A 13,871-nucleotide genomic window follows, 5' to 3' on the forward strand; every position below is an offset into this window, starting at 1 on the left:
CAAACAGCACAGGTAGGAATTACTGAAGGTACTCATAACTTGAGGCATCTTGCCAACAATTGCGTTCCCTGTTGAGAGAATGCCAAGAGATTATTCACAGGAATCATTGGTTGGTGTTGCCCCAAAGCACACTTCTCCTCAGAAACTGTCTGCTGAAGTTGTGTTAAAAATGATCTTTTATTGAGCTGTTTATTCCAGTGCTTTAAATAGAGGCCTTTGGTTTGAGGAAGGATTTTGCTGTTTGCCTGTGATCTCTTGTAGTGTCATGAAAATATAAGGTCCTAACAACCGTAAAACCTTCCAGTACTTAAGTACCAGAGTTTGAACTAAAATAAGTGCTGGTTTCATGTGTACTTCTGCTCTTGCACTGAGTAGCTGTTGTGTGCAGTACCCTGTGGTGTACCTACTCCTTCCCAAAGGTAATGTGCTTCAGAAAAATTAATACTATCTGTCTGCTTAGGTGAAGGTACTACAGAATCCATTTGCTGATATAAAAATGGAGTGCATCACACAAAAAGGCAGAAGAGAGAAACGTTAGTCCTCCTGGGAACCCTGCAAAGCAAACACCACCAAATGTTCTGTGTCTCCTATCCTGAAAGCAGGCAGACATAGGGATAGGAGGTGCCTATGCTCTCTTTTCCCAAGGGCATAAATTGTTGTAGAGGTGGGAGTATGACCTGTGGTCGTGGGGTGCATGTGTGATTGATTCAGTGAAAGAATTGTGGGAACCTTATGAGCTCAGGTCCTTGAAATGTGCACATTGCCTGGCTCCATTTGGCACTGTGGCTATCATTTTTTCTTGACAAACCACACTTCCTGCCATTTTTCTTGGCTAATCACATCTGTGCCTCTAAGATCTTAGACAGAAGCATGCACAAGAAGGCAAAATGCCTCACTTTGGGCTTTCAATTTGTTATTCTTCCACAATTTCAGTGTAGAATACTGAACTCCATTAAAGAAAAAGAAAAAGAAAAAGAAAAAGAAAAAGAAGAAGAAAAAGAAAAAGAAAAAGAAAAAGAAAAAGAAAAAGAAAAAGAAAAAGAGAGAGAAAGAGAAAGAGAAAGAGAAAGAGAAAGAGAAAGAGAAAGAGAAAGAGAAAGAGAAAGAGAAAGAGAGAGAGAAAGAGAAAGAGAAAGAAAAAGAAAAAGAAAAGGAAAAACAAAAAGAAAAGGAAAAACAAAAAGAAAAGGAAAAACAAAAAGAAAAGGAAAAAGAAAAAGAAAAAGAAAAAGAAAAAAAGGAGAGTACATAAAAACTTAGTAAGCATTCCTGTGCTACCGCAAGAAGGAAGCAGGAAGAAAATGAGAATAATTATTTCTGAACACATGCTTGGAAGGGGTGCAGACACAAATAATGTGAGGGCATTTAAAGAGAAATATCTCCATAAGAAGAAGGGAATTGCAGTCAGGTCCACAGGTAAAATGACAGGAACAACATATAAATGGTACCTGACACAGTAATTGTTGAAAGATACCATCTCTTTGAAAAATAAGTGAGTAATATCTTAATTCAAGGCTTCCTACATTTATTTCTTCATACGCTTAATTTTGGTGGGCTAATTCATATGCCGACCAAATATATACATATTCTGGGGGGTACTGAGGCATGTAAGTTTACAAACCAAAGTACTACTAAAAAAATTTGTCTGATTTCCAGATATTAACTGCATTGAATGTTCAAAAGTAGGCAAGCAGTGTAATTGTATCAGATGAAAAATGGTTGAAAAAAACCCCCCGATAAAACCAACATCATTATGAAGATTCAACCATGCAGTCCACTTCTGGAAATGTTACGAGAAGCCTACAAAAAAAAAAAAAAATGTTTTCTGGTTCTTATAGACAATCTATCCAAGGCAATGGCTGTACAGGGTGGTGTGGATTCATGGTTTTAATTAAGCTGGTTTTAACACCAAAATTTTTATGCAACAGAACTTCGTAATAATAAAAAGAGAAACACTACTCATTTTCCTGAGAACATAAAGCTGCATGATTTTATATGTCTTCTGCTTAGGAAAAAAGATTTTTGTAACACAGTTAATTAAATAAATTTTATTCAGTTCTTGTTTCGCAGGGAATAAATTCAGTGTGAAGGATCATCATCATCATTAAAAAAAACTGTTTAAACAGACTCGTGTAAGAATGCAAATTTTGCACAGAGAGAGGCAAAAATATGCCATGCAGCTGGTTAGAGCTCATTATCATGCAAACAATTTAAGCTGACTTATGGTAAAATGAGCATTCGCGTTAATATCCTTCACTCAGTTGCTAAGTCAACACCAAGAACATTTGTATTCAAACCCAAGGGTTTGAGGGAGGGAATGTCCAGCAGCTCAGGTTACTGTGCCACAAAGCTCTACCTGGTGACCGGTGCTCTATGGACTCTACAATGAATTCATAAAATTGGAACATCAGCATATAATTAAAAAAATATAATTTGAGTTTTACAATTTAACCCATCCTTCTCTCCAACTGCTGGAGTGTTCTGTATGGCAAGTGTACTTACGTGACATGAGTACGGGACCCCCCAGAGATTGCCTGGGGCTATTACTGCAGGGATGTGAGCAGCAGAGCAGTTGAGGAATGACAGGACTTGGGATGGGCTAGGTCACATCTTATTATACTGTAGCCCAGAAGAAAATTATCACCCATATTCATCATGGCAAATCAAGGTAGGGGAGCCAAGGTAAAACAGCAGGGGAATTCTGTAAGGGAATGGGATGATGAACTACACAGATGATGTGTATGTGGTCGTGGCAAGGTGGGAGGGAGACAGCCATCCATCCCTACAGTCCCCTCCTTTCTGTTAGGGTATTGTCAGTGGTTGCATGTGAAACCAAGACATAATTACTTAGGGTGACAGTGGAGTATTCTCATTCAAAAAGTTCCCAGGTTTATTTTCAGCAGGGTGCCCTCCTGTAACTGCTTGTAAACACTTCACCAGTTCTATGAGCTGCATGGTACTGGATGGCTTCAAGGGACTTTTGAAGAATAGAGAGAAGGCTCTAAATAGACACTTCTTACATTTCTTTCTGCCATTTGGAGCACAGATATGTTACAGCTTGCTTGAAAACATGGCTAAAATGAGCCATCACAAAAGTAGCATGCAAACCCCTTGTGGCCATCTTGTTCCTGGCAGAGTGTTATAGCTGAAGGCGCAGCTCTGGTCCCAAATACTTGTGCTATTCAACAGCAGCAAGGCACAGGTTCAGTCCAGTCAGTTCATGCTTGGTGTCCATCTGTTCTTCAGGGAAACCTCTGCTCTCAGCATGGGTTCTGCTGTGGTTTGGAAGGCTAGATGTATTCTGGTTTGGACAGGACCTGCATCTCCTGCCCTCCATCACTCCGGTCCCGGAAAGTCCCCTCCAACCGTCGTGTTCTTCTCTCCCTAAGGAAAATAAGGAATGGTCAGGATTAAAATGGGTGAAAATAGGAAATGAGTTCAGCACTCATGAAAGATGAGTTATGCATCTTTCCCCTCCTGTTGGGATAGTCAGGGTGAGATTAAAGGGACAGTACTCAAAGGGGGTGCAGAGGTGGTTGCTGAAGAGACAGTAGATGAGGGGATTGATGGCACTATTCAAGGCTGGCAGGTTCTGAATTATCACAGATGCATAGAAGCGCTCTTTGGTCTCAGGAAGGATGTTGAAGTTGTCCAGGATATCAAAAAGAAAGTAGGGGCTCCAACAGAGAGCAAATGCTGCGAGAAAGACAGAAGAGCTTGACATTAGACAGCATAGTTATTTGGGGAGTTAATCACATACACACAAATAGAGACTGTCATAACACATAACTATTTGTTCATGCAAGAAAAATGGCTCCCTATGCAGGGTCTTATTTAAGATGGTAGTTATTAAATTGTGTTTTTATTTGTCTTCATTTTTATTTCAATGCCCATAAAATACATTACGTGTACTCCTTTAAGTGTTTAGAGTGCTCCCTCTAGACGTATTGAGGCACTTCTGAACGCTGCACACACATAAAGGGTAAATAGGTAGCCAGTTAGAGCATCATCACTTACAGAAAAGCATTCTTTTAATGGTCCCCTGAGTGAGCAGCCAGTCTAAACGCAGACAGCACCAAAGTGCTGCTCTGTGACAGCCCTGCCTAACACAGCCACCTATTAAGAAAAGGCTCTTAGGCACCCAGAAGCAAGGAATGACACTTTCACACTAAATTACAGCAGGCTGACATACCATTTTGCATGCTGGTTGGAGGTGCCGTGTAGTAACGGAATGTAGGAAGACTCTCCGATTCCCCTACTGCTATTTGAGAAACAGCTCTGAGAGGGCTGCATCATTCGTAGCTTTTGTTTAGAGATGGTAGAAAATGAAGCCATGGGTTTCACTTTATTTGCAGGCATACAGGATTAATTTGTCTCATAAACGCCTATGTCAAATGCTCTCACAAAGACTGTTGAACATGCTGGGGCAGGCAGTTCATCCAGTTCATTTATAGGCACCTGGATTGCCAGTGTGCTTCTTTGTGTGAAATCAGACACGTTCTCTTCCTGATGCAAATGAGACAGCAGAATGACCCCATGCTTGCCTTCCTTTACATTAAGCAGTATTTCTCACATGGCATAGAGCTGGGTGCTCAGTGAATGTGCAAGGAAGAAGTAAGCTCTCCAGTTTTCTGGGGTAACCAACCTAATAGTGTCCACACACAGGGGCCAGAGTAACAAGAATGTGCCCTGTCAGCATGTGGATCATAGCACTGGCTACAGATCCCTCACTACAGATGGATTCAGAGAAATCCATGAGTGTTATGTGCCTTCACTTTCTCGCACAGTGAGACATGCTGAATGCCCGATATTATCAAGGTCCTCTGAAATACTGAGCACCTTGGTGAGCTCTTGCCATCCGGAGGCATTGCAGTAATGCCTGTTTGATACACAATCTTTCTCTGATGGCCACACAGAAAAATTCAGATGCAGAGAAAGTGTACTTGGATTTCTGAGAGGCATGAATCACAGCAGCATCACTCATGTCCAAGGACACTACAGCTAACCAGTGAAGTAAGCACCTCTAGTAGTAGCTATTATCATGGTATCAATCAATCTGAATTTTGTGTAGGACTGGTAAGAGGAACAATCTCTCTTGCTGTGCCCTGGGGAGTAAATAGCTTCTGATATCTCCCTGTCTGTCTCCGTCAGCTAATCACAAGCGCTGTGTGATGCTGCCTTTATTTATCGAGATTAAATGTCAGCCTCCTAATTCCATCAGGATAATGTCATCTCCCTGGGAGACAGAGGACACCTGCGCTGAGTCATCTGCATCCTGGCTGGGCGAGGAGAGCTTGTTCATCCCACCTCTGCAGGCAACATACTTCTGACATCAAACTCAATTGCTCTGCCTCCCTTGCCTCTCCTTCCTGTCCCTGCCCTGACCAAGCAGCTTATTTACCGCTTGCATTATCTAACTAAACCTAAAAGACAACTAATTTCCTAGGTCTTTTTAGCAGCCTGGATTAGCAGGAAGTGACCTCCTCCTTGGCTCCTTTTAGGCAATGTCACTCCTTTACTTTCTTTATGTGCAGCAGGGCTGTATATATCACTGCATCTGGGGCATAGCTCAGTTGCCTAAAATAGGATCCTGTCAGTTATAGGAGGGCAGAGGGCAAGGTCAGAAGGCAAGTCAGAGGTCTAAGTAAAACTCCTTTGCTGAACCACCTCATGCACTTTATTTGCTGGTGATGAAGAGAGATCCCTAACTTCAGCATCTGCCTCAATTGCCAGCTGAAGGCCTTTTTTTCATACTTACCAAGAACAATTACAATGCTGTACTTGATGGCTTTCACTTTCGCTCTGGATATAAACCCGCGACTGGTGTAGCCAGCAGAGGTTTTGCCATCTGGGGGCAGAAGAGCAGAACTAGTGAAAGAGCAGGGCTGATGTATGCATTTCCTGAAATTCACATACTAGCAAGTCTCCTCACGTTAGGCACTCAGAACCTGAGCCTTCTAAAATCAAAAGTGGAAACGTATGTACAGGAGATATTTCTGAAGCACTGTGGCAGCTGCATACCCCTGAGTCTCCACACTTGGCTTTGCAGGAGGGAGAAACATTGCAATGCCCAACAATATCAGTTTAGCAAAAAACCGTAGGCCATCATGGCTTCAAAAACACATCTGGAGTGGTGTTAGAAGAGATGTTTTGTGAAAGGAGCTGGCAACTGTAATGAAAAAACATAGGATATAACCTGGCAAAACAGACTACCTGTTCAGTTTTTAACTGCATTTCAATTAGATGGATTCTGAAAGCTACATACTCTGTTCCCTTAACCTCTCACTCTTTCTGATGCTTTAGAGACAGCCATGCATTGTACTCTTCAGTTGGACTCAGTAATAAAAGAAGAAATGCTGTTTCAGAAATGAAATGTGGTTTGAATTGAGAAACAAAGTCTATTCAGCTGCACACTAAGGCTGGTTGATCTCATTTCCTCTGAAGTTGCACTAATGTCTCTGAGAACCAATCTCCATATTTCAATGGCAGTACCGGCATGATTGTAATAATATGCTTGATTTCATTATCAATGTCTATTTGCTGTTCATGTTGCCCTGTGAGAATAATTATGTTCATCATAGTGAACACACAAGAAGGTCATCTTTTATCTAAACATCTTTCAACTCTTGAAATCCAAGCTGAGAAATGGAATTTTAATGAATGCCATTGTAAATAACTATGTGTACATGATTTTTGCACCTCTTAGAAAAAAACAACACACCCAGGCTGTGTAATCTATGAGGAAAAAAAATGTCAATAAAATTAATGAGAGCTTGTTATCAGTGAAATATTCTATAGAGATGCTTGAAAGTAGTCCATACCTGATGGCACTCAAAATTACTTGGCTTCTAGAGCAGAATCTACATCTCGAGTGATAAGAATGACATTATTTTTTTTTTTTTTGCAAGGTTTCTGGCCTTACCAAAATCCAAAGTTCCCATGGGCATTTGAAAACACTGCAAAGTTTTTATCTAAGAGGCTGCTAGAAAACAAACCATTCTAGATATGGACAAAATTCTTGGATTAAGGATTCGGAGTTCTAGAGTAAGGATTTTTACCTTCTAATTCTTTACTTGTATATGTTTTCCATCGTTTCTTTAAAAGGTACTTAATATGTGGAACAGTTACAAAGGAGCAGTGGCAGATAACCCATTCTCACCACAGTGATGGCGTCCCAACTCAACAGCCCATCTGTGGGCATTCCCAGATTTGATGTGCCCCCCCAAATTTGAATGCTGTGTCTGGAGATGTGTGCTGAGACTCACCAGTGCAGCTGGATATAATGACAGCCTGAGCCTTGCTCTTCATCCAGATGGTTCGAATCACGATTGAGTATATGACACTGCAGAAGGGAAAGTGTCATTGATACTGTGAGGCATAGTAAATTTAACTGACATCAAATTATTTCATGGTTTTTCATAGAGACCAAAAAGGAGTCTTGTTATCATGCAGTGTATTTTTGTTATTAGAAGAGACATTATTGTTACCGGAACTTTCAGACTGATACACAAGCCTTTCCTATAGCACTCTCAGCTCCTAACCATGCTTGCAAAGGCAGTATTTGTGCATCCTGTAGGTACATTCTCTGCACAGGTTCCAGATATCTGGTTCCCAAGCTGAGAAGGTAAGATCTGGAAATCCAACATACAGACCAGGTTGTGCAACAGAGCAGCACCATTCTCACCCTGTAAGGATTTTGCAATTTTGCATGCCTCTTCCACAGATGCCATCTTGCCCTCCTTAATCCCTTCAAAGGCCTAGAATGGCTCCCAGCTGACTCAGATATTTTCCTTCTATCTCCTGGCTTTTCAAGAGCCCGTTTATTTATCAGCTGATGCACTTGAGAGTTTCTGCGTACTTTGCTCTGACAAAGGTTGAAAATTCATGCATCATTTCCCTTTTGATTGTTTCAGTGAATCAGAATGTATTATAATGATGACTGTTGTTATCAGAAGAAAACTTCAGCCAGCCCCTGCAAGACTTGTTTTATTTACCAGACTATTTTATCTTCAGCCTGCTGTCTCTAGCCTGACCTTCTTTATTTGCCATCCGAACAGTACCACCTTTGGTGCAGATATGTCTGTATGCCCAGAAGAATGCATACAGCTTTGCTCAAATATCAGGATGAAGGGGCTTCGAGTACTCAGTTTGCATCCTTCCATCCAAGTGCTTCTGGGATTGAACTGTGAACCAAGGCTCTTCACTTGCTTTCTGGTGACATCTTAAAAGGTGGGAATAGGTTCCTACTTGATGGTAAATAGAATGGCAGATGAGCGAAGAGTAGAGAAAGACAAAGAGAAGCTGGTGTTCAAATGGATGGGAAGTCCAAATGTTGGATTTCTTTGCTGGAATGTACTTAGTGTACTGGTCCTGCAACCCTGTCCATGACTTTTGGATGCCATGTAAAGGTTCTGTAGTCATAATGCATACTATCATAATGAAATTTTATATGAGTTGTTGTGGCTCATTATTTACAAGGAGGGGAATCATTTAAAGGAAAGAAGAGATCAGATGTAGTGGAAAATCTAAATGAAAAAAGAATTAAAACTTTTTTTGAGAAGGAGCCACTCAGGCTGTGAAGACCACATGATAGACAGGATACGCTGTTCATATGAAAATGCAGTGCTTCTTTTTTTCTAGCCCCAGGAAGATGCATATGTGCAGAAGTGTTAGGAAGTTACAAGGGGATAATTTAGTCTAGGGATGTAACTCAGCAAATTAAATTCATTGCACCTCCAAAAGCAATTTAGATTGATCCAGATTCTGAAGAACTAAGATGCACATTCATTGTAGCATGTTATTAGCTAACAATGTTGGTTAATTTGACTCCATTGGCAATTTTGGCAGTCTTTGTCCTTGTGAATAACTAACTTAAGGTAGTTCCTACATCACTTTTGTTTTGGAAAGTAAAATGTCTTCTGGTAAAAAAAGTTGATAATAACATCCCTAAGATGCCAGCACTTCAAGAATGGGAATTATTTTTTTTGTTTTAAAATAAATGATTGCATTATGCTAGCATCTCACCTGGGCTCACTATTTACTAACAGAATGAGCCATTACAATGGCAAAAGGCCTACGGAAGCTCCTTGTTAATTGCTTGTATTTATCCTCCAGCATTGTCTATTGTTTCTCATACTGTATTTGTGCAGAGGGGTGCAGCTGTACTATGTTCTGTCCTAGCTGATTAGCAGCATTGTTTATCCAAAAAAAAGTGTATGTAACTTCATCCAGCTCAACCACTGTAGGCTTACGTAATGAGTAAGTGAATAGATGGGCAGACAGTAGAACTTATGTACAAGGTCTAGAATTTCTTCATTTGAAATGGAAATTGCAGGCAAAAATGAGTGTCTTCTTTGAATCAAACTCAAAATAAGATCTTTGAGATTTTTATTAATACTGCTCTTTTCATTTTATTTGATTTAATTCTGATAAATACTTCTCATTTCATCTACTCATCATTTCACTGTAGTGCTTTAATTTTAGTTCAATAATTTTTCCTTTTAGTTGATTCTATATTTTTTCCCTTCTGTTTTTTTGCTACTCAGCAGCAAATGTTCTCTTTGGAATTCTGATTTTAAACAGCAGGTGGACTGCTTTTTTCCTCTGTACCTCAAGAAGAACTTCTGCTTTTTATTACTATTATTATTATTTTTAACTTGTATTTGGAATTATATTAGGTGAGTATTTATGTATTGTATTAATCAGGTTAAAACTGAGCAAATGCATCTGACAGTCTTGAGGAGCAGCTAAAAAGAACAAAACTTCATACCTTCCAAATTTCTGGATATCTGGCTGACAGAACTCAATTATGTTGTGGCACAGAGTAACAGTGCAGAACTGAAAACCAGTGACTCTCACGTCTCCCTATCACAAGACCTGAGAGGTAAGGTGTAAATGTTTGTGGGAGGTAAGTCTGTAATCTTGATCTGGACCCTGTTTGACCTGTGTTCAGAGTATCTCCACCTATCACAGGTATCATTTACTTGGCTTTTCTCAGTGTAGCTGAAATAGCTTTTATTGTGGCTGTGGACTCTTGTGCTGGAAGAGCTGGGAACAAGTCAAGCAGATTCCCTAGTTCTTTTTTCTGTGTTCTTTGATGCTTGGTAAGTTGACAATATCAGCTGCAGAAAAAGTGGTAGTGCAGACCAAATGAGAGGAAAGAACAGGCCAAATCTTCAAGTGCTGCAAGGAAGAACAGGATGTGATGCAGGATGCTTGGCTCTCCCTGACCAGCACAAAGAAAGAGGAGGGGAGCTTTAAAAAGAAAACAACATATGTTCTTCCCTTTTCTCAGCTCTCAAAGATAACAAGTGCTTAGATTAAAGATCTAATCAGAGCTTTCATTCTCTTTCTGATATTTCAGTCTTGTTCATTTGTATTACAATTGGGTAAAAAATTCACCATTTGTGCAAAGTGGCTGTGGAAACACACCTCGCTAGTACTGAAATCTGTTGTGATTTTGTTCACAGATTGCCTTTTTTATGTAGACATTAAAAAATAAATAAATTGAAGAGCAGATTATTTTCGTGTTTTGGCCTGCTTTCTAGAGAGTTTGCTCACACTGTGTCTGGAGGGTTTGCTCATCAACAGAAGGGTTTTCCAGGCTGACTGTAAAGGTTATCAGCTGAATTATAGATCCTTTGTGCTGTAGTGCTATGGATGATGCATCCTGCCTGGGTTACTTGAAGACTGTGTTGGGAACATGTGAAATCGGTGCTGTGAGTGCTGGAGGATGGATGACAGGAGCTTAAAGACGATAGTATGTGAACTGTGGCAACAGAAAACTTTGCATCCAGAGTTGCAGATCAAAGCAGAATTAAGTTCTGCACCTGAAAAGTAAGATTTTATTATTTGCATGAACTTTGGATGAACTGTGCCAGAAAAAGTGCTTTCCTAGGTGAAGTGCTTTGCTATGGATGTGAGGCTTCCTGTGGATTCAGGTGGCAGAACTAATTAAGAGTTAATTCTGCCAGGCAGCATCCCATTGCTTTGGGCACCCACCATGAAGTTAAGTTGGAGTGTTTCAGAGGAGAAAATAAAGAATCTGCACAAGCAAAATGAGTTATTGCAGAAAGGGTCTTAGTCTTAATCTATATATGTGCTGCCTGCACTGTAAGGCTTGGCTTCCTTGGTGACTGCGGGATGTACCCCAGCTCCTGCTTTATTCATATTAAATTTGTATTTCATATAAGAATTCACTTCATGTGAGAATTTAATACAAATAAATCCTCTTCATGGATTACCCGAGTTTTCAGTTGCAATTTTATGTATTGTCTCTCCATTGTTATGTTACAGGCTTTTTTTGGAACACCTTCACCTAAAAGCCACTAAAAGCAGAGATGACAAAATACCTTACTTCCCTGACTAAATAATACCTCTTATTTTTATCATTAATATTTCAACAGAATAGCACACACCTGTTACATCTGGACGTTGCATCTGTCCTCACTCACCCTTCTGAAAGGGTGTCTCACCAGTCCTTCAGAACATTCAGAGGGACTTGTTGCAATATATCTTTTGAAGGGAATTAGAATTCCTGCAGAAATCAATGGTCATTTCTAGTGTTCTTTAGCTGCAAACTCCCTATCCCTATGATGTGGCCACGTGAAGCAGGTTAGATTCAACCTCCTAGACTGCCAAGAAGTGTTAAAGAAAGAGATGTTGCGCCTTGAAGCTGCATTGACAGAGGTCTGGAGTATGTGTCAGATGAGCTGTTTCAACCTTCAGCTGTATACTTGAGAATCCAAAACTTGAAAACATGGTTCAAAATATAGATAGCTGTTTCCAAATGTAGTATTTGTTCACAGTGTGTCTAATAATTTTGTTCTAACAGTAATGTTTTTCTGTGGTTGTAGACATTCCTCTCTATTCTGAAGAAAGTAGAGTCACAGAGTGGTTAGAATGGACCTGAAACATCATTGAGCTCCAACTCCCCTGCCACGGGTAGGGTCACCAGCTAATAAATGGCCAAAAACTAATAAATGGCCCTTATGAACCCTTCTATGATCCACCCACTTCCCTCCTCCATGTGCCTGCTACCACTTTGGACCTGCCCAAAATTTGTCTTCCTGCTGAAGAGGAAGTGGGAGCAATTGCACTAGGTACCCTGAGACAGGAAACTGGCCACGATTTTAAGCTCCTGCCCTGGCATAAACTTTTTATGTGAAAGTCACTTAAGGTTAAAGCCATGGAAATTTTAGGATGTTTTATTCATCTCTCAGCTGTCAGAGCAATCTCATGAAATGCTGCCTTCACCGCCTTTCCCTATTCCCTCCTGTTTTCATTGCCTTCTTGCTTCTGGGGATTTGCTGTAAGTCAAGTCTCGTAGTTTTGACAGGGAGGAGGGGAAACATAATGTCAGAAAACTGGAAAAGAATTGCCATGTAGCTTGCCTGTTGTTGGTAAACCTATACATATTCCATGCAAAAAGGAGTGGCTGATCTGTCATAGAAAATGTGTGGACGTGTAAATTTGAGCATGAGAGGTTTTACACACCTGTGTGACTGACGAGTTGACAGGATACAGGCCTCTCCTCAGAAACATTTAAAGTGCTGGACACAATATCCTGATTGCTAACTACGTGAAAAATTCAAAACAGATCTCCTCCAGAAACAATAGCCAGCCTCAGTGTTCTCTGAGATATTTTCCGCTGCACAGTGAAATTATTTTTGTCTATTTATTTGTGTATGTTTATTCTCATTTTAATAGCAGATTCCATTGTGGAACACCTTTGTGATCTCAGGCAAATCAATCTGAGATACTTGCAGTTCAAATTTTCATTATGGTTGGTTTTTGGTTTTCTTTTCATATTTTAGGAGTGCTTGACAGCTTCAAACAATTGGGAATATCTTTCCGACCCTGATGAAGAATCACTCCTCAAATATTATAAAGCTTGAGAGCACTTAAAATTAATTTCAGTTTAATTAGCGTTAAGTGTATTTCTGTTCTTTTATTAAATTCTTGTTTTATCATATAAGCTAAACATTCCTATCATGTTTATAAAGGTGTATTTAAAGCCTGGAGCTGCAGAGATAAGTGGACACAATTAGAGATGCACTCCTTGTTCAGAAATAATATCCCCGGCTATTACCACATGGAGAGCACCACAAGGCAAGCACAATGACCCGATATGAACCGAAGCCACTGCGAGGCAGGTGTGGAAATGAAACCATAATGAATGACTGAAATTAAAGCATTAAGCTGATTGCATGCTTGACAGCTTTCACCATGCACTTCCACTGGCAGGCTTACCTGATAATGATCAGTGGAATGAAGTACACAAGGAAAGCAACCACTGTCATGTATGGGATCCAGTAGGAATCATCTGGCCAGAGAGCCCAGCATTGCACTTCCCCGTTGGAGAGCTGTCGTTTCCCAAAAATGATCAGAGTTGGTATTGAAAACAGGAAAGAGAGGCTCCAGGCCACTCCAATAAGAACTTTTGCCTGCCTTTCTGTTAAATTCAAACAGACAGTGTTAGCAGAGTGGGCAGTGGGATTGGACCTTTGTAGTAGCACTGAGAGAGAGGTGAGGACAGTCTCTGAATAGTAGGTGCTGAAAAGACTGCAGAGGAGTGGGGGAATTTCATCTCTTGCTCACACTAAAAAGCCATATTGTTATTGTCTTGTAGTGTTTCAACACTTTGAGTGTTTCATTTAAAAATGATAAGGGTCCATCAAATCTGAAGTGTTAGGGGAAAGAAATGAGTCAGGGTCAGCAAGGTAGAAACTGAAATGTCAGTGGAGACCAACCTCATCTCCAGCTGGTGGACACATGCCCAATGTTTCAATTGCTGCAGCAGCCAGAGGCTAGGAGATCCTGCCAGACTGCCTGGTGAAGAATGGCTGTTCAAGGATCAGGAATGAGAGCTA

General features: G+C 40.4%; 1 protein-coding gene across 1 annotated transcript in view; it reads right to left on the minus strand.

Annotated features, from left to right (window-relative positions):
* Window positions 1-1,257: 1,257 nt before the first annotated feature.
* The window catches only part of NPSR1 (neuropeptide S receptor 1), a 59,976-nt gene continuing 47,362 nt past the window's right edge, over window positions 1,258-13,871 (minus strand). Inside the window, exons 5-9 of the mRNA XM_015855020.2 lie at window positions 13,252-13,453; window positions 7,266-7,342; window positions 5,759-5,848; window positions 3,516-3,696; window positions 1,258-3,384 (exon numbers count right to left, since the gene is read on the minus strand). Of these exons, the coding sequence (XP_015710506.1) occupies window positions 3,291-3,384; window positions 3,516-3,696; window positions 5,759-5,848; window positions 7,266-7,342; window positions 13,252-13,453 (644 nt within the window). The 3' untranslated portion in view covers window positions 1,258-3,290. The remainder of the gene's footprint in view (window positions 3,385-3,515; window positions 3,697-5,758; window positions 5,849-7,265; window positions 7,343-13,251; window positions 13,454-13,871) is intronic.

Source organism: Coturnix japonica, chromosome 2, assembly GCF_001577835.2.
Source record: "Coturnix japonica isolate 7356 chromosome 2, Coturnix japonica 2.1, whole genome shotgun sequence".
Lineage (NCBI taxonomy): Eukaryota > Metazoa > Chordata > Aves > Galliformes > Phasianidae > Coturnix > Coturnix japonica.